The 25,010-nt window shown below is 36.8% G+C and overlaps 1 protein-coding gene across 50 annotated transcripts in view; it reads right to left on the bottom strand.

Moving 5' to 3' along the window:
* LOC114300555 (uncharacterized) overlaps positions 1-23,835 on the bottom strand; it is a 29,110-nt gene extending 5,275 nt beyond the window's left edge. Inside the window, exons 1-15 of one of the 50 annotated variants that reach the window (XM_082921915.1) lie at positions 21,807-21,932; positions 21,444-21,488; positions 21,009-21,076; positions 17,637-17,716; positions 17,313-17,388; positions 16,076-16,179; positions 15,524-15,979; positions 13,924-15,438; positions 13,366-13,436; positions 13,169-13,262; positions 12,818-12,930; positions 12,575-12,661; positions 12,260-12,322; positions 10,554-10,609; positions 9,535-9,867 (exon numbers count right to left, since the gene is read on the bottom strand). In XM_082921915.1, the coding sequence (XP_082778041.1) occupies positions 9,709-9,867; positions 10,554-10,609; positions 12,260-12,322; positions 12,575-12,661; positions 12,818-12,839 (387 nt within the window). In that variant the 5' untranslated portion in view covers positions 12,840-12,930; positions 13,169-13,262; positions 13,366-13,436; ... (6 more) ...; positions 21,444-21,488; positions 21,807-21,932 and the 3' untranslated portion in view covers positions 9,535-9,708. Of the gene's footprint in view, positions 1-9,534; positions 9,868-10,264; positions 10,610-11,222; positions 11,419-12,259; positions 12,323-12,484; positions 12,933-13,168; positions 15,980-16,075; positions 16,180-17,312; positions 17,389-17,636; positions 17,717-17,819; positions 17,959-20,794; positions 20,864-21,008; positions 21,077-21,443; positions 21,774-21,806; positions 21,934-23,744 lie in introns of those variants that run through there. The other 49 variants (XM_082921919.1, XM_082921916.1, XM_082921905.1 and 46 more) reach the window with 49 other exon arrangements.
* Positions 23,836-25,010: the final 1,175 nt, after the last annotated feature.

Raw genomic sequence — 25,010 nt, 5'->3', positions numbered from 1 at the left:
TGTTGGAAAAGTGCATTCTTGATTTAGTTTTTAAACCGGGAGTCCCGTGCTAGTTCCGTAAGTTTTCATAACTTAAATTAGTCCCTCTCAAGGTGTTTGAGGTGTTCCCCATGCCTTTTCGTTCTTGTTACATGATTTTGGCCCTAGCCTATTTTCAAGCTTAAGTGTTGAAAAAGTACATTTTTTGACTTAGTTTTCAAACCGCGAGTCTCGTGCTAATTCTGTAAGTTTTCACAAATTACATTAGCCCCTCCTGAGGTGTTTGAATTGTGCCCCGGGCCCTCTCGTGACTATTACATGATTTTGATCCACGATGGCCTATTTTCAAAGTTAAGTGTTGGAAAAGTGCATTTTTTGACTTAGTTTTCAAACCGGGAGTCCCGTGCTAGTTTCGTAATTTTTCACAACTTACATTGGCCCCTCCCGAGGTGTTTGAGGTGTTCACCAGGCCTTCTCTTGGTTGTTACATGATTTTGGCTCCGATGGCCTTTTTTCAAGCTTAAATGTTGGAAAAGTATATTTTTTTGACTTAGTTTTCAAATCGGGAGTCCCGTGCTAGTTCTGTAAGTTTCTACAACTTACATTGGTTCCTCCCGAGGTGTTCCCTAGGCTTTCTCGTGGCTTTTACATGATTTTGGCCCCTAATGGCCAATTTTCAAGCTTAAGTGTTGGAGAAGTGCATTTTTTGACTTATTTTTCAAACCGGGAGTCCCGTGCTAGATCCGTAAGTTTTCACAACTTACATTAGTCTCTCCTAAGGTGTTTAAGGTGCTCCCTAGGCCTTCTCGTTGTTGTTACATGATTCTGGCCCCTGATGGCCTATTTTCAAGCTTAAGTGTTAGAAAAGTACATTTTTTGACTTAGTTTTCAAACCAGGAGTCCCGTGCTAGTTCTGTAAATTTCCACAACTTGCATGGTCCCTCCCGAGGTGTTTGAGGTGTTCTCTGGGCCTACTCGTGGCTGTTACATGATTTTGGCTCACCATGGCTTATTTTCAAGCTTAAGTGTTGGAAAAGTTTATTTTTTAACTTAGTTTTCAAGACGAGAGTCCCGTGCTAGTTCTGTAAGTTTGGACAGCTTATATTGGCCCCTCTCGAGGTTTTTAAGGTGTTTCCCAAGCTTTCTCATCGCTGTTACACAAGTTTTGCCGCCGATGGCCTATTTTTAAGCTTAAGTGTTGGAAAAGTGCATTTTTTGATTTAATTTTCAAACCAGAAGTCCCGTTGTAACAATCCCGACCTCTGATTAACATGCAATCCATGGTTTAATATGCCTAATAAGTAATTAAGTTGAAATCCCAAGTTAATTACTTGTGCATTGTATTATTTGTGTTAATATATGTCTAATGTAGAAATATTTGTTTGTGTTTCTATTCTGGTTTATGAATTGAAGGCCTTATCGGCAACCGAATGCGAAATTGACTTGGTATATGTATTATTTGGAATTTTTAGAATATTATAGTAGATTCAATTAAAATTTGATTCAAAACAAATCAATTTAGATTAATTAATACCTTTACCTAACCTAAGTTAATTAAGGTTAATTAAGCCCACTAGTGGAGCCTATATAAGACTAATGCAAACCTTAGAACCTTTTACACACTCTCATTCCTCATCTTTTGGCTCCAACGTGTGAAGAGAGAGAGAGAGAGAGAGGGAGAGAGAGAGAGAGAGAGAGAGAGAGAGAGAGAGAGAGAGAGAGAGGAGGGAGAGAGACCAAGAGAATTGAAATCAAACAAGGGAATTACTAGCCATCTAGAGGAAATTGACTTCAAGGCTCAAAGATAGAACAACCTAAAGCTCAATTGAAGGTCTTAGGTGAGTGTTTAATTCTTAATCTTTGTATTCAAATTGCTAATAAAGAGAATTCAAGAAGTTTTGGTGACTAAGTAAGAGATTTGAGCTTTAATGAATGAATTCCATGCATGCATGCATATATCATGGCATTCTAAGTAGATTTCTAAAGAATTTTCGCATGCATGTGTTTATCTTGACATGGTTTTGAGAATTCATCATATGTCTTACCATTTGACCTTAATTGATTATGTTTTGGAAAGCTTAAGTTCAAAGTAATTCATGCATGTCATGTTCATGACATATTCATAATTTCAAGTTAGAGTTTTGGTCAATTGACATGTCTTAGGGCCTTGATTTAGTGAAATGATCTTCAAATCATGGTATTTTACAAGTTTCTAAATGTTTTCTGGAAATTTGACCCAAAAAGATGAGTTTTGAAGGGTGTAATTCGAGTTTGAAGCTTGGGAGTGCAATCTAGAAATTCTAGATTTAGCACTTCTGCTCAAGCGGCATAATCTGCGCTCGAGCAACCACTTTGTGATCTTGCACTTCCGCTCGAGCGTGACCCCTATTTTCAGCAAGTTTTGTTAAGAGTCCCAAAGTGCATTTTGGCATTCACATTGCATCCTAGGCATTCCTAGCCTATGATTAAGACTCACTAAGAGGTTAAGACTTAAAAACACACTAAGAGTGAACAAAAGAAGTTAAGTACCAACAAAGTGTGTGTTTCATTATGTGTTTCCACTACATGTGTGTAGGTCACGCGCTACAAGGTATCTGATTTATCTGTTCTGCAAGTGGAGCCATCTGTGAGTAACAACTCTATAAAGTTATGTTTAATTTTAACTATTTTCTGATGTTATGAAATGATCAATTTTTTGAAATGCGATATTTTGTATGAATGAATGATTGTCCAAATTTCTGAAATATATTCGTGGCATTCTTAGCACAAGGCTCTTGCCTAGGGATAATAATATTGTGGTCTACAAGTATAAGGCCCTTGCCTGGGGATAACAATACCATGCCTTTTATCTAAGCAAAGCCCTTACCCGGGGGTAATAATACTGTGGTCTCATGGCCCTTGCCCCGGGGGTAACAATACCATGGCTCAAGCATATTACAAGTTCCCAATACCGAAGGTTCCTTACGGAACTAATAAGCATGATAATGCTAATGGATGTACCATGTATGATTAAGCATGAACTCTGATTTCTATATGAAGTTCGAACAAGAATATATATATACATATATATATATATATATATATATATTTGATATGAATTCTAATTTTTGAATTTGTTATGGACATCGATCATTTAAACCCTTCACTCTATTATTATTCATTGGGCTTCTACTCATTTTTTATATTATGTATGTAGGTGAGCAGACGCGTGACCAAGCCTAAGCTACTGCATGGAGTTTTGGGTCAGCCAGCCACAATGCCTCCAGGGGAGGTTCCCTTTGAATGTTTAGTTTTGTAACCTTGCTACAGATGTTTTTGTTTTGTTTTGCCTATCTGTACATTGGGCTTGTTAGAATTTACCTACACCTACCACCACCTACTACCACACCTACTACACCTACCACCAATTTACCCTCACCTACTCCTCACCTACTACCCAAATCCTCTTCTATATAATAGGAATCCTTGTAATATCAATCATACAACAACACAATACAATCAATCAATAATACATTTCTCTATTTCTTTTTATACATTGCATTTTTTACATGGTATCAGAGCAGGTTTAAAATCTAAAAATTCTGCTTCACCGGCGGGCGGCAGCCTCGCCTTGGCCGTCCGCCGGACCTCTACACATACCTTGAAATTCTTCTTCACCACTTTGCCGGAACAACCCCAAAACCCCTCGTGGAACACCAGTGTCTGGCCAACATTTATGCGGTCCTAAGGTCTCAGGGCAATTACAACCTTCATCAGATTCTGCTCACAACTCGCCCTTCTACATTGTCCGTCTCTCGCATCGGATCAGGAGGATCAACTGGCAACGGCGGTGGTAATGGTGTTTTCATTGGGCTGAATTGGGGGAATATATCTGGTCTCCGCCCAGGCTTCGGCCTTTCCCATTCGATGGGGAAATCAAGAGGAGACCGGCGAATCATCTTCTCTTCTCCGGGCGCCATACACACGACCTGCGACCTCCGAAGACTACACGTTATTTCCAATCGCCGCCGTCGGAGAGCGAGAGCAAGAGACAATGGCCTTCGGGAATGGCTGAGCGGCGGAGAGGTGGTGGTTAACGACGAAGGAACCGCCAGTGCCGCCGTGGACGGCGGTGATGAGGATAGAGACAGAAACTCCATTACAGGCCGCTTCTTTCTCTCTCTCCCTCTCTTCCATGCCATCGTCTCTCCCTCCCATCCTTCTCCAGCCGTGCCGCTACTACTCCTCTCTCGAACCAGAGCTTTGTCATCGATGGCAGATCTCTCTCCACCGCCACCGCATCATTTGTGATCTCGTCCAGATTACGCAGAGGCAAAAGGGGCGAGATTTCTCTCTCTCTTATCTTTCCACCCGTACCCTCACAATTCTTTTTTTTTTAATCATTCCACTTCCTCTCACTCTCATTAAAATATTTTGATAGCCAAACATTCCCACGTGAAACCCATCAGGAAAGTGGCCCAGCTGCTGTTGCACACTTCCACAAACAAATATAAGATATTATATAAATATTTTGTTAACTACCCGGCCCATGGTATTCAAAACCCCCATACACTCCAACCAGCAGGAAAATCAAACTTGAATCTTCCCCATTAATACATTTTTATTATTATTATTCTTTTCAACACAAAAACAAAAAAAAAAAAAAAAAAACCAACAATTTCCAAATTTGCACAAGAGCCCATATTTTATTCATGTCGGGGCTCACCCCGATCACCATTTTACACCAAAAAAAAAAAAAAAAAAAAAAACAACACAAATCGGCACAGTGGGATTTTTCTTTTCCCTTCTCTACTCTACTGCAGGTCTCTTCTTTTTGCCTCCATCCTGGGCGGCTCTTGACGGTGCTCCCTCAGTACTTCCTTGTCCACCGAGCACGTTCACTCCCCCATACTCCTCCACTGCAGCATATGGTGGACCTCCAAATCGGAACATCACGGTGGCCTTCCGCTTCAGCTCCTTGTTTTCTGCCCTTAGCACGCTTATCTCTGCTCGCGCATCCTTATACATGCGTTGGAGCAGAGCCAGCTGGGAGTTTAACTGTTGCACCTCATTTGCCCTACTCTGCAGCCGGTTCGACAAGTTTGTCACCGCAGTCATGGACTCCACACATGCCTTCAAAGTATACTGATTAGCCTCCACATCCGTTTGCACTGCCATTTTTTGCTCCACCGACCGCATCGGAAAGTTCAACGGAGCAAACTCCGGGGCACTCGGTTGAGGTTCCAGTGCCACCGCTCCAGTTCTCTCTCTTGTTGACTCGTTGAGGTCGGGAAAGAGGGTGAGCAGTCCACGGGAAGACGAGGCCATTTTCTGGGCAACAAAGTGTTACAGACTATCTCTCTCAGCACAAGAAACTCTCTTTCTCAGCAACACGAAGGATTTTTTCAGAGGTTTCTCTCAGTTTTTCTCTGCCTCAGCCTCTGCCTTCGTCTTGGTTATATAGCCAAAGCAGCCACGCGTATCATGCGCCGCTCGGCGCTAGACGACAACCTGGGCGCGCAAGCCAAGTCACGCGCCTCGCCATCATGTCCGGTACACCTTTTGATAAAATGGGCACGCCTTTTGATGGCACGCCTTTTGACAAATTGGGCACACCTTTTGAGGGTGCGACTTTTTAAGGGTCCGACAAGACTCTGTAAACTGTCCCGACATTGATTCCGGTTAGCATCTCCATCGGTCCGACATGACCCTATAAACTGTCCCGACATTGATTCCGGTTAGCTCCTTTATGGGTCCGACAAGACTCTGTAAACTGTCCCGACATAGATTCCGGTTAGTTTCTACATGGGTCCGACAAGACTCTGTAAACTGTCCCGACATTGATTCTGGTTAGTTTTTAAGTCCCCTATTGGCTTCAAATGTATAAATGGGTGACGTATGACTAATGTGTTTATGACGTCACATGTATTTATATTATATATGTATAAGTTTCTTTTGAAGATTCCTGTCTCATATCCGTCAACATAGCTCTATGGACATTGTACATTTTCTATATTTGCTTTCTCAGCCCCTTATTATATGTCATTCTATTAAGAGGCCTTTGGTAATCTAAAGATTACTGGCCAATTACGACGCTAAACCTGTAGGGGCGAGTTTAGGTCGTGACACCCGTGCTAGTTCCGTAAGTTTCCACAACTTTTATTGGTCCCTCCTGATGTGTTTGAGGTATTTCCCAGGTCTTCTCGTGACTGTTATACGATTTTGGCCCCAAATGGCCAATTTTCAAGGTTTAGTGTTGAACAAATGCATTTTTCGACTTAGTTTTTAAACCGGGAGCCCTGTGCTAGTTTTGTAAGTTTACACAAGTCATAATGGTCCCTTCTGAGGTGTTTGAGGTGTTCCCCAGGACTTCTCATGATTGTTTCATGATTTTGGCCCCTGATGGCCTATTTTCAAGCTTAAGTGCTGGAATAATGCATTTTTTGACTAGTTTTCAAACCGGGAGCCCTGTGCTAGTTCCGTAAGTTTCCACTACTTATATTGGTCCTTTCTGAGGTGTTTGACGTGTTACCCAGGCCTTCTCGTGACTGTTACATGATTTTGGCCCCCCGATGGCCTATTTTCAAGTTTAAGTGTTGGAAAAATACATTTTTCGACTTAGTTTTCAAACCAAGAGTCCCGTGCTAGTTCCGTAAGTTTTCACAACTTATATTGGTCCCTTCTGAGATGTTTGAGGTGCTCCTCGGGCCTTCTCGTGGCTGTTACACGTTTTTGGCCCACAATGGCCTATTTTGAAGCTTAACTGTTGGAAAAATGCATTTTTCGACTTAGTTTTAAAAAAGGGAGCCCCGTGCTAGTTTCGTAAGTTTACACAAGTTACAATGGTCCCTTCCAAGGTGTTTAAGGTGTTCTTCAGGCCTTCTCCTGGCTGTTACACGATTTTGCCCCCGATGGCCTATTTTCAAGCTTGAGTGTTGGAAAAGTAATATTTTTTTAATTCATTTTCAAACCGGGAGTCATATGCTAGTTCTGTAAGTTTTCACAGCTTATATTGGTCCCTGCAGAGGTGGTTAAGGTGTTCCCCAAGCCTTCTCGTGGCTGTTACACGATTTTGGCCCGCGATGGCCTATTTTCAAGCTTAAGTGTTGGAAAAATGTATTTTTCGACTTAGTTTTCAAATCGGGAGCCCCGTGCTAGTTCTGTAAGTTTACATAAGTTACAATGGCCCCTTCTGAGGTTTTTGAAGTGTTTCCTAGGTTTTCTCGTGGTTGTTTCACGATTTTGGACCCCTATAGGCCTATTTTTAAGCTTAAGTGTTGGAAAAGTACATTTTTTGACTTAGTTTTCAAATTGGGAGTCCCGTGCTAGTTTCGTAAGTTTTCAAAACTTACATTGGTCCCTCTTGAGGTGTTCATGGTGTTCCCTAGGCCTTCTTGTGGCTGTTATATGATTTTGGCCCCCGATAGCCTATTTTCAAGCTTAAGTGTTGGAAAAGTACATTTTTCGACTTAGTTTTCAAACCGGAAGTCCCGTACTAATTCTGTTAGTTTCCACAGCTTACATTGGTCCCTCTTGAGGTTTTTGACATGTTTCCCGGGCCTTCTTGTGGCTGTTACATGATTTTGGCCCCCGATAGCCTATTTTCAAGCTTAAGTGTAGAAAAAGTGCATTTTTTGACTTAGTTTTCAAACAGGGAGTCCTGTGCTAGTTCTGTAAGTTTCCATAGCTTACATTGATCCCTCCTGAGGTGTTTAAGGTGTCCCCCAAGCCTTCTATTGGCTGTTACATGATTTTGTCCCCCCGATGGCCTATTTTCAAGCTTAAGTGTTGGAAAAGTATATTTTTTGACTTAGTTTTCAAATCAAGAGTCCCGTGCTAGTTCCGTAAGTTTTCACAACTTACATTGGTCCCTCCCGAGGTATTTGAGGTGTTCCCCATGCCTTCTCGTGGCTGTTACATGATTTTGGCCCCCGATGGCCTATTTTTAAGCTGAAGTGTTGGAAAATTACATTTTTTGACTTAGTTTTCAAACCAAGAGTCTCATACTAGTTTTGTAAGTTTTCACAACTTAAATTGGTCCCTCCAGAGGTGGTTGAGGTGTTCCCCGAGCCTTCTCATGGCTGTTACATGATTTTGGCCCCTGATGGCCTATTTTCAAGCTTAAGTGTTGGAAAAGTACATTTTTTGACTTAGTTTTCAAACCGGGAGTCCCGTGCTATTTTCGTAAGTTTTCACAACTTACATTGGTCCCTTCTGAGGTGTTTGAGGTATTCCCAAGACCTTCTCATGGCTGTTACATGATTTTGGTCCCCGATGGCTTATTTTCAAGCTTAAGTGTTAGAACAGTATATTTTTTGACTTAGTTTTAAAACCGGGAGTCCCATGCTAGTTTCGTAAGTTTCTACAACTTACATTAGTCCCTCCCAAGGTGTTTGAGGTGTTTTCTAGGCCTTCTCGTGGCTGTTACATGATTTTGGCTCCCGATGGCCTATTTTCAAGCTTAAGTGTTGGAAAAGTACATATTTTGACTTGGTTTTCAAATCGGGAGTCCCGTACTAGTTCCATTAGTTTTCTCAACTTATGTTGGTCCCTCCTGATGTGTTTGAGGTATTTCCCGAGCCTTTTCGTGGCTGTTACATGATTTTGGCCCCCGATGGCTTCTTTTCAAGCTTAAGTGTTGGAAAAATATATTTTTTGACTTAGTTTTCAAATCGGAAGTCCCGCACCAGTTCTGTAAGTTTTCACAACTTACATTGGTCCCTCCTGAGGTATTTGAGGTTTTTTCTAGGTCTTCTCGTGACTGTTACTTGATTTTGGCCCCCAATGGCCTATTTTCAAGCTTAAGTGTTTGAAAAATGCATTTTTTGACTTAATTTTCAGATCGGGAGTCCCGTGCTAGTTTCGTAAGTTTACAAGTTACATTGGTCCCTCCCAAAGTTTTTGAGGTGTTCCCTGAGCCTTCTAATGGCTGTTACATGATGTTGGCCCTCGATGACTATTTTCAACCCTAAGTGTTGGAAAATTGCATTTCTTGACTTAGTTTTTAAACCGGGAGTCCCGTGCTAGTTCTATATGTTTTCATAATTTACATTGGTCCCTCCCAAGGTGTTAGGGGTGTTCTCAGGCCTTCTCATGGTTTTTTCACGATTTTATCTCTCGATGGCCTATTTTCAAGCCTAAGTATTAGAAAATTACATTTTTGGACTTAGTTTTAAAAAGTTTACACTACAACAAAAAAGAGTTTTTACGGCGCGCAATGCATGCCATAAAAACCCTTCTACGACATACATCGCGCGTCATATTATGACCAGTCATGGAAAGTTATTCACTTTCAACGATATGCTTCGTACGCCGTTAAAAACTATTTAACAACAGATTTTGTGCGTCGTCGTTACTTTTTCTACAACTACTTTTGTACGCCATTAATTGGTGAGACAAATAACGACGCTGATTGCGTGTCGTAAAATATGTAATACAACGACTTATTATATCCGCCGTAGAATATGCAATTTTTTTTTTAATTTTTAATTCAGCAGGTTCTATTTGACCAATTTTGTACAATCTAACAAATATTACAAACAAGCATTCACAAAACATCAATCAACCACCAAAATATTATTTGAAACATCAAAAAGAACCTATATCTATAAATTATAAACATTCAACAATTGTCTACACATTCCAAACATTCGAAAATTATATCCTTAAGTTCTAAACTGTACAAAAAGTTTAAACCATCCAAAACTATACATATCTAACTTTCTAAACATATCGACAACTATTAAGAGATTATCTAAAACTACCGACAACAATTCCTATAACAGTTGCTGCTGAAGCTGTAGCAAATCCACTTGCTCCTATCACAGGGACGAGGGTGCCCAATTTATGTGTTAAGGCACCTAAACCCACAGCAATAGCTGGAGCAACTAACCCTGTTGCATTTCTTGTCTGCATGACAAAGAAAATTTCACATTAGTACAAAAACTAACGACTCAGGGACAAAAATGTTTCTTGAGGAATCATTTCTTGTCACACCACTCATCCATCCAAACATTCTCATTTCAACTTATTTTGTTTACTAAACATGTTATTTCTTAACTGCCAATATTCAATACAATATACATCATAACAAGCCTAGTAACAGTCCCACAAAATTGTCCCTTCAATCTAATAGGAATCTTAATATCGTATAACACGCTTGATCTGATGTAGTAAAAGCTTTTACTTTTCATATATAAAAGATATGAGAAGTAAAAGCTTAACTTCAAAGACTATAACAAAATAAACACCAAGGCTTCAAGAAAGGAAAAAGGCTTCAAAACAAAACCTATAGCAAGGGATATACCTGTCTAGGATGAGACATGTGGCATCCAAGGATAGAATTATGTATTGTAACTGCACTTACTACATGACCTCCAACATTATAAGCAGCCTGGATTAAATAAATTATCTGGCCATGGACTAATTGCCTATATGGGTTGAAAACTTACCTGAGTTGGTCATCTGAAACACTTTCATTCACACCACCAACAAATATTTGGCCATGCAAATTGTTGTCTACAAGCATATCAGCCCCATTCTCTCCAAAAAAAAGAAAAATTGAGAGATTAAAAGAAAGAAAAGAAAGTACGCACAGTTATATTATTTGGATCAGCCTCATCCTGAGTTCCTTGTGTATTCTGAAATGAAGCTGCAAATACAAAAAGTAATGGCTCAAAATGAATTTTCCCTCTACAACTATGTCAGACGCTATGGACCATGTTAAAAAACCATGCAGGAGATTTTCATCCAACATAATTGGTAAATTGAAGACATTATCAGAACATCCATAAGCACACAAAAAAAATGGAAAAAGAAAATAAAAGTGTAACACATACAAGCTGACAGAAGATCTAACCGATCACAAAACCAAATGAACACATTATAGCCACTTTGTCAAGATAGTAGCATTCAGGAAAATCTTTTAACAGCAAAAAGATAATGCCAGAATGAAATATGCCATCTTGCAAACAGAATGACAAGTAGCCATTGCAATAGTTTACTTCTTAGTTCTTAAACACATGTACAGAAAAGAAAAAAAAAGAAAAAGAAAAAGAAAAAGAAAAAGATAACCACTAAAACCTAATTATAACATCAAAGCAGTATGCTCAAGAACGTAACAACATATGTGAACTAAATATAATAGACATAAATAATTTTTTCATTATCGAACCCATGTTGACCCACCAAATCACAAAATCTTCCAGTCAGAGAGTTTTATAAAGTGGCCAAACAAATTTTTTTTATTATTATTTATAACCTACCAAATAAGTAAATAAACCTGCTACTGTATCAAAGTCAAGACGGTTCATTGGCTCGGTAAAAGAAATGAGACGACTACATGACTTCCCTCGCTTGGTTGCTAACATATCTGATCCCCATATCATTATATCCCTAAGATGTGAGCTCCACGAGTCCCAAATAATTGAACATTAACCATTTGTATTGCTTCTAAACTAACTACAACATGCAGGGGAAAAAATGAGCATACAAGACAAAAATTTACACAACATTTGCAATGAAGAAAAATGTTGAAATTCAGTATGCCACTAGACAATATTTTGTTAAATAAACTATTATAACAAACCAAACCAAACTAAGCCTTGTGTCCCAATCAAGTGGAGTCAGCTATATGAATCTTTTTTCGCCATTCAAGTTTGGTTAGCTAAATAAACCATTGTAAAAAGCTAAAGCATTTCCTAATTTAATGCAGTATCTAAATTGAAAAAGAAAAATTGTCATAGCAGTGTTTCATTTCATCTTTAAAAAAAAGAAAAAAAGAAAAAAAAAAAATTGATTGAAATAAGAGATAGCAGTGTTTTGTAAAGACAAAATAGTTAGCTGTTTAAGATAAATAACCATTCAAGCAAACAAAACAATTGTGATCATGTATCAAATCCATCATCTTATTTCAATGTATTAGAAACCCCTCAAACCCATTAAAGAGAAACCAATAGAAATCATTTCATAGAAAAAGAACCATTTCAAAACTATTTCACAGAAATCATTCGGAATTCTTTTTGCAAAGAAGCATGATCATGCCTAATATTCATCAAGTGCATAATATTAAGTGAATATTAAGAATGGGTGATAGCATATTTTCAATACACATCATAGCTTATTCTCAAAGAGATCGTATCTATGTGTAGAGACATGTGTAGACAAAATGGACAAAATGAAATGGGTGATAGCTTATTCTCATCGCAATGCTGCAAGTACAGAAAGCAGTACATAACCATACATGTATAAAGGAGTTCTAATCAAAGATGAGTAAAATCTTCACTGATAAGCAGTACATTACCAGCAAGATGCCCTTTAGTGTCTTGATGAAGGAGTTCCAACCATTGAGAAGCTACACTAGCAGCTGACAATCAAAGAAACATTCATATCAGAAGGTGTGAAAGCTTAATTTTAATTAACATTATTTATCTAACATAATAATATTGCTCAACTATTCACTATGCAAAAAAACATAGATTCAAATTTCTTTGAATATGTCCTTTAAAGTTTCTATTCAATTTCTTACTGTTTTCTAGAACTTCCTGCAGATTGCAAAGTCTGATAAACATATAGAACAAGCAAGGAAGCACAGCTGTTCAGATTCCTGAAAACTGACCTTTAACAGATAGAGAAGTGACCAAATCTAAAACATACCAAAACCCAGAGCAACAGCAGCCATAGTAGCAGCCAAATCTAACCAAATCTGAACACATACAAATAAAATCAGTTACAGTAGCCAGATAAAAAGAGCATTGCCCACACATACCAGCAGCAACCCATAGCAGCAGGAAGAGGATGTCGAAAAAGGAAAAAACAACAGCAACATCAGCCACCACAGAGTAAATACTTCTTTTTTCACCTAAGAAACATGGCCAAAACATTGCTAACAGATTCCAGCATCAACCATCAAGAACTAAGCATGGCTGAGCAGCCAAGAAACAAAACACCCATCAGCCAAGAAGCAAAAACACCCTACAAACAAAACACCCACATCAAAACACCCATCAGCACACCAGAGACCTTCGCACCATACATTTCGGCCAATCGGCGAACTGTTTGCTCGCAAATAGAAAATTACACAAAACCTTTTCAATCTCTTAAGGAAAATAAAATAAAATAAAACCAAGATATTTGGACCTCATTCAAATTAAACCTTTTTTTTTTAATACAAAACAAAAACATCTCAAATAGGATAAAAACATGTGCCAACCTCCCAACGCAAATGCTGACTCTCTCATTGGTGCTTGTGGGGATTGAAGCATCTCAATTAGTTGTTGGACAACACCTTTTTGAACAATGTGCACCTGCACAAATCATATATAAAACTATAAGAAAGAGTGTATAACAGTGGATGGGATGTGTTCAAAAAATTTAAAATTTAATTTTAACTATTTCATTCCACTTTACAGTCTGAATCTATGGCAGCAAATTGCCCAAGTAGCAAAGTTGCTTGTCTTTGGCTCTCTAACCAGCAAGAACTGTAATTGAAATCAAAATATTATTAAGATACAAAAATTGAAGGAAAAGTAGGAGAGGGGCAGCAAGCTCCAAATTATTTAGAGGCCTAGTTCCTACAATATGAATTTGTTGATTTGCTTGCAGCTAACTAAGGATTGTGTAGCCAAAACACTAAAAATAATATTACAGCAGAAAATCTATGGACCATTGAATGAGTTATCTTTTATTTTATTTTTTCTCTTACTAGTTTCTTTGGCTGCTTGTTCTTTCTCTATGAACACCAAACTAGTTTCAAATTTTTAGTTTCACCAAACCATTCAAGCTACACCTAGTTTTTTCACCAAACTAGTGTGTAGTTATTTAGAAAACATATTCTAAAAAAACCAAATAGTGTTTTAGTATAATAAAATGGACCATCTATAAAAATCCAGCAGCTTTTCCCACTATAAAAATGTGAGGAAAATAAAACGTCAAGAAAGCATTTTAAAAATCATGAGAGAGACATACTCATATGGTTTGCCTTTCAAATCCACAGTAGCAAGATGCAGACCAGGTTTTCATCTCTGAACCACTGCTCCAATATGAAGCGGGGCCCTACTAATCATTTGTAATTTTGCACTTTAAAAAGACCACACACCAAATGCATTTGATCATGCTTATGTGAAAGTAATGAGAAACCTTTTTCCACTAGGATATGATTTAATCACCAAGATTCCTGCAAAAAGGCTGTAATACACATGCATATATGATCTTCTAAATATATATATATATACACACACTTCAATAAAACGATTTTCTAGTAATACACATGCAAATGCCAAATCTTAAAACCATCAATGTTCCAAAAAAAATATTCACTCACTAGGAGGTCATATGCTTGACTTCCCCTCCAACGCAGCCAAAAAAAAAAAAGCAACTCAAAAATTGGGCAAATATCCATAAAAAAAACATTATATAATAGGCAAACTAGGAGGAATAGTTAATTGAAATGGGGACCAGATAATGAACTAAAATAACTGCTTCATCTCAAGACCCTAAAAATTTTTGAGAAATATCCCAGAGTATGAAAATGGATACTAAGGCATGCTGAATATGTCTCCGAAACACAAATGTTTCAACTTATTTTTCCCTCCACTAAGTGATAGAGACAGATCAGGGGAAAGAACTACAAAAAATTAAGAGAGAACAATATATTGGTGAGGGAATGATGAACATCATAAAGTTCTTTAGAATTACTACTGTTTTACTAGACAAGTCATCAATGAAAGTTAAAAAAACATGAAAAACATAACAAAGAAGTTCGAATAAATCAACAACAATTCTGAGACACTTACACCAGAAAGTAAAAATGAAAACACAAACAACCACATAATTATTAGGTTGTTGAATGTTGTTCTAAAAGAACCAATCCACCTGGGAAAGAGAGTAAAATGGAATTGGTTGTCTAAGCGACATAAACAGAGGACATCAACTTAATCAAGAGTAGTTATCTTAGGAGTAAAAGTTCCTGCCTCCAAACAATCCAAAAGAAAGTAGAGCATATTATAGTTTCTTTTCTTACCCAACTTTTTCTCAACAACCAAACAGTGTGTGAAAGCGTTTTGCCTCAAGCTACACAGAGATAAATGAAAACAAGAAAAAGGAAACAAGAAGTATAAATATATTCAATTGAGGGTTCACCCTAATATATGCAATATTCATATTTTTGGCCAAAAAATGGCCCACGAGAGTTTCTTCCCATTTTTCAATATCATCCATTTTATGAAGACCAATAACTATATTAGTTTCCACTACAGAGGGAGGAGAGTACCTTAACTTCACAAATGACCTCTGATTTAATGCAACAACAGATGCCTAGCTCTTTTCAACAGGTTTAGGTGCTATCTCCTCCCCTCACCGCTGCTGGAAATTTATTCGGTCCACCTGGGTAAGGTCCCTGACCCCAACCTCCTCTGCCTCATCTACTGGTAGCAGATAATCCCGATCTACCTTCCTTTTGTCGACTCCTAGAACTTTGAGCCCCTGCAGCCCATGGAATATCTGCACTCAGATACGATTTTCCCCTAATCTTGCCCAAAGAAACCTCTTGTTGATTAAGTTTAGATACCAGATTCCTAGCCAGGCTATTAGGAAGGTCTTTGAATCTATCAATGACAGCCTCCTCTCCTCCTTCCATCTCAACTACGTCCGACCATCTAGACTGGAGCAAATTGAACACTGAAGCAGAACCTTCTGAGTCCATCGCTTAAATCTTCGATCGTAGACCCTCCATTGACACAACAAAAGATTTCGCACTAGGACTGAGACTACCTTCACCCCCCATGTTCACACTATTAGGATTACTGGAAGATCCACCCTTATTAGAAATACCCACCAGTTCATCTTGCCCTAAACCCAATTTCTCAGGTAGAGTCAAAACCCTTGCTTTATCTAGAGCCCTAGAAGAAGCCCCTTCCGTAAACAGTGACCGTACTTTCGTCATCAACGAGATATTGGAACCATAGAAATTTAGGAATTTCTAGAGAGATGGCAGAGCTTCTCACACTAATCCATCATTTTTGTCCTGCCGTAAGAAAACCCGTAATTGTGATCAGAGAATGATGCTTTTAACAAATTAAAAAAAAAAAACCAATTAAACGAGAAACCCACATCTCCGTACCTTCAAATTCCAACACATTTCCTCCAAACGAAGTTTCAGCACCACCCACATCAACATTTTTTGTTTTCTTGATTCCTTTCCTCTTTAACCCCACCCTCTTTGTTCTGCAAACAATCAATTGATACTGACCCACCAGACCTAGAATTCAAAGAACTCACCCTCAATCTAGAACTTGAATTAGGGTTAGGGTTTTGCAAGCAAGTCTCTTTAGGGTTTTGCTTCTGCCTCTTCGATAAAATGTAACAATTTATTTTCCAAACGAGAAGTCATTTTACCAAACCCCAAAACTAAAAAAAAAAAAAAATTACTTTTGTCTTTGGTTTCACAATTAAAAAAATTAGAAACTTGGTTGCCCTCCTCTCAATTGATGTATATGTTTTTTTTCTAATATATATATATATTTTTTTGGTGAATTGGCGCCAGCAAAATTTTATTTTGGCGCTTTTTTTTTAAACATACAATTCACGACATGCATTGTGCGTCGTAAAAAGGCAATACTTTTACCAGCAGGCGATATGTACGTCGTAAAAAAAGCAATACTTTTAACGGTGAGCGTTGTGTACGCCGTGAAAAGTATTCACTTTTCACAGCTGGCATATGTGCGTCGTGTATAACTGATGTATTAACATCACGCTATATGCACGTCGTAGAAAGTATTATTATTTACGGCGTGCATTGCAAGCCGTAAAAAAATCATCGTTATTACCATTTATAGCCTACGCAATAGACACGCCGTGGTTGGAAGAGTATTTACAACGTGCAAAAAAAGCAAGTCGTAAAAGTGAGAAACTACGGCATGCATTTATTGTATGCCGTTGATGTGGTGTCGTAAAAAGTCAGTTTTGTTGTAGTGTTATTTTTCTACATAGTTTTCAAACCGGGGGTCCCATCCTATATCCATGCATATATTATTATGACTTATGAAGATGTAATAGATATTTAATTGGTTACATTTCTTTTTCTTTTTTCTTGATGTTGCATTTCCATTTAACATATATGGGTTTTCAATAATGCTACAATAAATAAAACAATATACATGGGTTTTCAGTAAGTTCACCCGCAACCTCTACCAACAACCCATACAACAAATATAATATATCCGGGTTTTCAGTAGGTTCAACCTCTTAAGACCATTATCAGTTTCCAGTAGGCTCACCCTTAACCTCATCCACGTGTGTGATTGTGTACATGCGTGTGTGTATATATATATATATATATATCAATGTGTAGAAGATACCTGCACATCAATTCATGTCTAAGGCCTTTGTGAAGAGTCACCTTAAGATCAAACTTGATTACAAGATCTGCAAAACCTGAGGGCAAAACGTTCAAAGAAAAACATAGCATAACTAATAAGTGTTCAAAGAAAAACATTCACCTAAACTTGATTATATTTAACTTGAAGATTACGCAAAAGTCATAGTTGTAACAGATTTAGGAAAATTTAGGCATTCTGAACAATGCTAATGTTTAAAATTATAGTCAATTTGGTTTGAAATTCATGAAATCACCAAATGTTCATAATATGAATAGCATGAAAGAATTGTACTAAAATGATTACTCAATGTACTCATCCTGCACAATAACTTTCATCATCAAAGATCATGTACTCGTTCGTCCTAACTCTTGCTTCTCTATAGCCTGTTAAAGAGAGAGAAAAAAAAGGGAAAAAAACTCAAGTTCTTGAAATTGCATCCCATTTTCTTGCAAAAACAAAAACTATTAATTGTGAAATAACCATTACCTATCTTCGAAATTGATGTAGGACAAGATTTTCAGGACAAGATTTTAAGAATTTTTATATTTTTTTAGTTTTAATATTTTTGATATATTATTAGGATTCTTGTAATTTAGTATAAATATTTTAGAATTATTAGGTTTCTTAATTTTATTATTTTGGAATTAGATTTTGACTAGGATTTTAAATAGTTTAGAATTCTAGTTTCCTATTCTCTTAGGTTTCCTAATTTGTATTGATTTAAGTTTCCTAGTTTATTTTAGAATTACTTTTCCTACAAGTATTAGGCTTAGTTTATAATAAATAGCTATGTAAGCCTCATAGCAAAGAGAATTTTTTCATTCAATATTAAGATATTTTCTTTTCCTTGTGGATTCAAGGTTCTATTTTTTCTCGTGGATTCGAAAGCCCCTTTCGTCTACTAGAACGATATCTAGTCCCCGTGTGATTTATTCCGCTGCGTCAAGTGGTATCAGAGCAAGGTTTCTCCTGGCTCGATGTCATTCATCGAAAGAGGAAGCACAAGCTCTATTGACGATGATCATAGAGAAAGATCTAATAGGATTCGAGTCAAGGAATTTGCCCAAGGCCAACCTGTTAGTCACAATGTTAATAGGAACCGTGCTATGAGATTTGCCCAAGGCCAACCTATTAACCACAACGTCTTGAGACGATCTTCTTATTATCAATATGATAATGAGGATAAATCTAAAGATGAGTTATTCGAGGATTATGGTGAATATCAGTCGGTAAGGCAACAACGAAGATTCAGTGATGTGTTCAATAGCAATAATTGTATCAATTATGACTTTTCAAATTATCAAGTACCACTAGAAATTCCCTATTTTAATGCTTCTTGTCATGCCGAGGATTTTATTTATTGGTTTCGTAAAGTTGACAAATTCCTTGAGTGTATGGAAATCTCTGAAGAAAAGCAAGCCAAATATGTCGCACGTAAGTTACAAGGTTATGTTTCTACATGGTGGAAACAATTGCAATATGGTCGAAGGCGACAATACAAACAACCCATTAGGACGTGGCATAAGATGAAGAAGTTGATGAGTTCTAAATTCCTTCAATCAAATCATGGGCAAATATTGTATCAACAATATCAAAGAAAGCTTGAATCGAAACAATTGTTCCAAGGTAATTCTGATTCACAATATTCTTCGCAACTCAATAATTATTATGCAATTGTGGATAAAGATTATTCGAGAAACATGACTACGGCTTTGCCAAGTTTGGGTCAATCAAGTCTTATAGGTCAACAAATTTGTTACGCTCCACCACACATTGAAGAAGAAAAGGTTTTGAATATCTCAATGTTTCAAAATTTTGAAAGCCCAAACAGACATTCAATTGAAGTAGAAAATCAAGTTGATTTCAATAATGGCGAGAACGTTGAAATTGGTGAACGAGAGGTCACTGAAATTATTTTGATCAAGATGTTTGAAGAAGACAATGAAAAGGTGAAGCAAGAGAAAAACGTTGAAGGTAGCCAAGAGCTTCTAATGACGGAACTATCATCTCTTGATTATTATGATGGTTATGAGATCGCAAAAGAAGGAGATCTAGTTGAACTCAATGGAAAAGAAGAAATAAAAGATGAGGTAATAAAGTTGACATGTGCACCAAAGAAGTTGATTGAGGATGTTGCAATTGATATTCCAAGATTGATAATTGAATATCCAACTGATTCTAAGACAGAGCAGAGTTCAAAGAGTATCCAACATCAACATAAAATACACTTCGTTGATTTTCTTGGTGTGGAGCAATTTAATTTGATTTTCAATGCTTGTCTAATTGATTTTGTCAACCAGTTGAAGCATATAGAGAACAACTTTCAGAAAGTAAACTTCTCTGCATATAATGTTCAGAAGAGGGACAAACAACTGAAGTATTCCAAGTATCTTTTTATTTGGAATGGACGATGGCAAATCTCTAATATGAACTCGAGGACGAGTTCTTTTAAAGAAGAGGAGTCTGATGTAGGACAATTTTCAGGACAAGATTTTAAGAATTTTTATATTTTTTTAGTTTTAATATTTTTGATATATTATTAGGATTCTTGTAATTTAGTATAAATATTTTAGAATTATTAAGTTTCTTAATTTTATTATTTTGGAATTAGATTTTGACTAGGATTTTAAATAGTTTAGAATTCTAGTTTCCTATTCTCTCAGGTTTCCTAATTTGTATTGATTTAAGTTTCCTAGTTTATTTTAGAATTACTTTTCCTACAAGTGTTAGGTTTGGTTTATTATAAATAGCTATGTAAGCCTCATGGCAAAGAGAATTTTTTCATTCAATATTAAGATATTTTCTTTTCCTTGTGGATTCAAGGTTCTATTTTTTCTCGTACATTCGAGAGCCCCTTTCGTCTACTAGAATGATATCTAGTCCCCGTGTATTCCGCTGCGTCAGAAATCACCCAAACTGCCATTTGGACTCATATCCTATCAGCAATGTCACAAAATAGCAAAATAAAGAGACTCACATATCAATTTTATCTCCCATGAAAAACTAAAGTAATAAAAAAAAAAAATAATTGAAGTACTTATCTATGTCATTTAGAGTAACCTACTTAGTACAGCTATGAATACAAAAATCATTCCAAAATAGAAAAATGATTCAACGAAAAAATAAAAAAATAAAAAAAAATTGTGGTATGCATTGCATTTCTAAAATGGCATTTTTTTTTCTTCCTCAAATAATGCTAATTTCCCTTTGACTTTGAAGTATATTCCAATATCCCAACATAATCTTGGAAAGGGAGACTGTACACAAAATCTAAATGTACATTATAAAAAAAAAAGAAAAGAGTTTAAAAATTCAGATATCACAATAGCCAATTCAAAGCACACACATATAATAAATAAATAAATAAAATTACCCAATGCAAACACTAAAAAAAAGATATATTGAGAACTGCCTTTAGGCACAGTTAATTCATTGTTATGTGTCAAAATAATTTTACTCACATGAAGCATACTCTTCTAATATCCATATTCAATTGGTTGCTCTTATTTATTAGGCAATGACATTGTCAACTGAGAAGGGGAAAAAAAATGTGAAATAAGAAGCAATTTATACAAAAAGAGCAAATTATTTTGACAGAGCAAATTATTTTGACATGGCAAAAGTGACAAAAGCAAATTATTTTTAGTTATTTTACTGATAGTTAATTGAAATTACCTTACAAAGGTCTAGTGAGGCTCCAATCACCTTCCCAGTTCATCATCATCAAAATGTCCATAATCACACTTGGAAAAAAAAATAATAAAATAAAATAAATTGCACTTGGAAATAAAGAAGCAAAAAAAATTATTACCAATATTAATTTTTTTGAAATTTAAAACCTAGAAAATTAAAAATGATGAAATCTCATTTTTTTAGTTTATTGTATTTCTTCTTCTACAAATCTTAAAGTGTAATTTTTCTTCAATTATAATCTCCTTAAGTATTTCCAGTAATCTATTGCGATAGGAAGCTCTATGCTACAGGCCATCTCCAAACCCATCAAAAACAGGAAAAGAGAATAAAAACAACCAAATCTTGAAAGTGCAAGCAAATCATCTGTTTAGAAAATTAGGTTTGGGGATAAAAAACCCTAAGATGTGAATCACTTACCTGTGATAGAAGACGGGCCAATCCACCTGATTGTGCCACAGCAACCTATAAACAGTTAATCAAAATCACACCAAACCCATCAACATACAGTAGCTAAATCAGAAAAGGGGAAAAATGGAGGAGAATGAGAGGACAGCCAGAAGAGGGAGACAATGGGCAGTGCCATTGCTAGTGCAGTTGGCGCTGCAAGAGAGAAAGAGAGCGAGATGGAGGGAGAGAAAAAGAAAAGAAGGCAGCAACTAGAGAAGAGAAGAAGGACAGAGGAGAGGGAGACAAAGGGGGTCGCGTCACTGCTAGTGCAGTCGGCGTTGCGGGAGAGTGAGAGAGTGAGAAAGAGAGAAGAAGAGAGAAAAGAGGACAAACTTGTGCCGTTCGAGTCCACGAGATTGGGGGAACGAGAATGGAGTTTCAAATGTTTAACTATTCTGAGCAAAAAACATTAGGGCACCCAAAGAGGGCTTTGCAAAATAGGAATTGATTTGGACAAACATAGAAGGCTTGCATGAAATGACATCGTTTTGTATAATAAAATTATAAGAGACGAAATTATTTTCTCGGGAAAATTTTTGTACAATGATGATGAAAATTTTCATCTCTAAAATGGTACCCAAATATTCTGCAAAATTTTCTACGAGCGGGAATTTTTTTTGCGACAAAAAATAAAATATAGAGACGAATAAAATTTTTATCACCTATTGTTTTATTGATTTTAAGCATTTTGTGACGAAATTTGATTTTTCTCTCTAAAAATACTATAATTGGAGATGAAATCTTACTTTTATCTCTAAAACATGTATATTTGGAGACGAAATTTTTTTTCATCATGCGTTTTCGTCACCAAAGACCTTTTTTATTATAGTATCTAGTACTTACAAACAAATCATCAAAAATATTTTCCTTGTTGCTAAATTTGAAATCACAGCATAAATTAAAATTTAATCAACACAATAGGATTTCAACAGAATCTATCAATACAGTCCTAGGCTTTTTACGCCAAGCATTATTGATTTCGAGATTTATATCACTTAAATATTATTTTTCTCGCATTGTTAATTTCAAAATTACAAATTGAACATGCATTACCTAACTTATCCGCCACATCCTTTTCAATAGATAACATAACTAATTTGTTTAATCTTTCTTGTAATATGATCGATTAAACATAAGATTTGATTAACTTCGATTTTGAATTTGTTCTTCTTCCTTAGCCAGCTGCTGTAACTGGCATAGTCAACAATAATCTATAAACTAAACGATTTTAAATTATTGAAGACCCTTTAAGAAAATTTTTGGGATCCACTTGGTTTCCAATGTATCACCTACACTTTGAATCAAGTTCACCACTAAATTATCACTTACAGAAGTAGTTAAATAGCAAACAACTCTTGAATCAAAACTTGGATGTGATTTAACCCAAAACTTACAAACTCATAACTCAGTTCCCTAATAGTAGTACATAAGTGTAGCAAAGAAACCCTAATAGTAGTACCAGAACAATAGTCTTTAATCATAATTGTTAATTTTTGTACATTGGCAAAATAAACAAACAAACAAACAAATGTCAATTTTTCAAAAATGAGATTCAAGGGGAGGGAAATGCTCCGTTTGGTTGCCCTAAAAGTGTAGAGAAAAATAGCTAAAAAAATTGAAATTACAACTTTTTAAAGTAATTATTTTTCGTCTAGTTGACTTCGACATATCCATAGATCATTATTGAATGTGTGGAAAATAAGCTAAAATTAATGTGAGATCCAAAAGTTTGTTTCATTCTTTTATCTCTAGAATTTTCTAGGCAACCAAACACTATGTACATAGAGCAAACCAAAAAATTTCAATTGTCGAGCTCTGAATATGAATTTTAACAACAAACACACACACACACACAAATCAAGAAAAAGAATTGGAAACTAATTGATTCGAATCTTTTGATTTGAAGAAGATTGAGATTGAATTTAGGTTTGTAGAGAATCTTAGATACATTAATAAGCCAAAAATCAATGCAATGGCAGTCAACATCCTACACTTATTTTTAACATCAAAGCATGAATAAAATTTCTCCAAATTTTTCCTAAACCCTAACTATTCCTATTTTCTCCAATTTGAACAAATTTGAAATAGACAAAATCACAAATAACCAAAACAATACATATATATATATATATATATACACATGCATGCTGAATCCAAAGTAAGAGAGAAAAGGAAAAATCGTGAGAGATGAAGGAAAAGAGTTGAATACAGAGAGCGAGAGTGCGAGAGAGAAAGAGAGAAGAGAGAATAGATCTAGAGCTAGAAACGAACCAGAATCGCACGTCCAGAAGTGAACCAAAGCCGGAAACAAACTAGAGCCACACGTCGCCAGAAGTGAACCAGCACCGGAAGCGAACCAGAGCCGCAGGTATGCTACTGCGTTGTCTCTTGCCAAAGAGAAAGATTAGGGCTAACAAGAATATATATAGGTGGTATAAGAGTAAATACTTCAAAACACTAAGGGCATTTAAGTATCTTTATCCTCTTCCGCTTGGGGGTGAGAATTTGAAGCACCTCCAAGCAGCTTCTGAAATTCAGCTCTTTTACCCGCCGCATAAGTTGATAGAAGTTTAAGTTTAAGCTGATTGAAGTCTAACAAACAGTTTGCTTATACTTTTCTTAAGTTAAAAGTTATAAGTTGGTAAAATAATCTGAAACAAGCACCCACAATATAGGAGGTGGATGGAGAAAATGCACTGGAGATATTCAAGAGAGGACTTAGCTAAATGGTAGGTAGATTTCACTGAGTAAGACCCCGAAGAAGTATGGTGCCACACTAGAGTATCTTCCCTTCCTTCCAAAGATAATGGAATTATTAATATTGTTCATCATTTTATATTAGCGTATTACATATATTATTTTTTTAGTAATTATAATCATATAAATAACCAATCATAAATATTTGCTGTTGGGTAACATTTACGTTTTCAGTTTTCTTTTTATATTTACAAAAATTTAAAAAACTCAAATAAAAACTTATTTGGTAAAATTTGTGATTTATAAATCAGTGGTCTCAGTTTATAAATTTGGCCAAAAAATAAAAACACAAAAAATGTGTTTCCGTTTTGAGTTTTGAGTTTTTTTTTTTTATCACCCAACACTAGCCACCATCCGCCACCATTTTCCACCACTGTCTTCTGGCACCACCACCCACTACCCACCCGCCACCACCACCCACCACCCACTCGCTACCACCACCCACCCCTCGCCGTCGCCGCCGCCACCACCAACCTGCCACCACCACCCACCACCCACTCGCTACCACCTACCACTCGCCACCCGCTATCGTCACCTACCCACCCACCCACCACCACCACCACCACCACCACCACCCGCCATCCGCCACCCACCACCTGCCACCAACACCGCCACAACCACCCACTCACTACCACCTGCCACCTGCCACCGTCACCCACTCACCCACCACCTACCCGCCACCACCCGCCATCCGTCACCCACCTGCCACCACCACCCGCCACCACCACCACCCACTCGCTACCACCCACCACCCGCCACCGTCACCCACCCATCCATCAC

The sequence above is a fragment of the Camellia sinensis genome, chromosome 3 (genome assembly GCF_055761805.1).
Source record: "Camellia sinensis isolate YWXY chromosome 3, ASM5576180v1, whole genome shotgun sequence".
Classification (NCBI taxonomy): Eukaryota; Viridiplantae; Streptophyta; class Magnoliopsida; order Ericales; family Theaceae; genus Camellia; species Camellia sinensis.
This window is presented reverse-complemented; position numbering and strand designations above follow the sequence as displayed.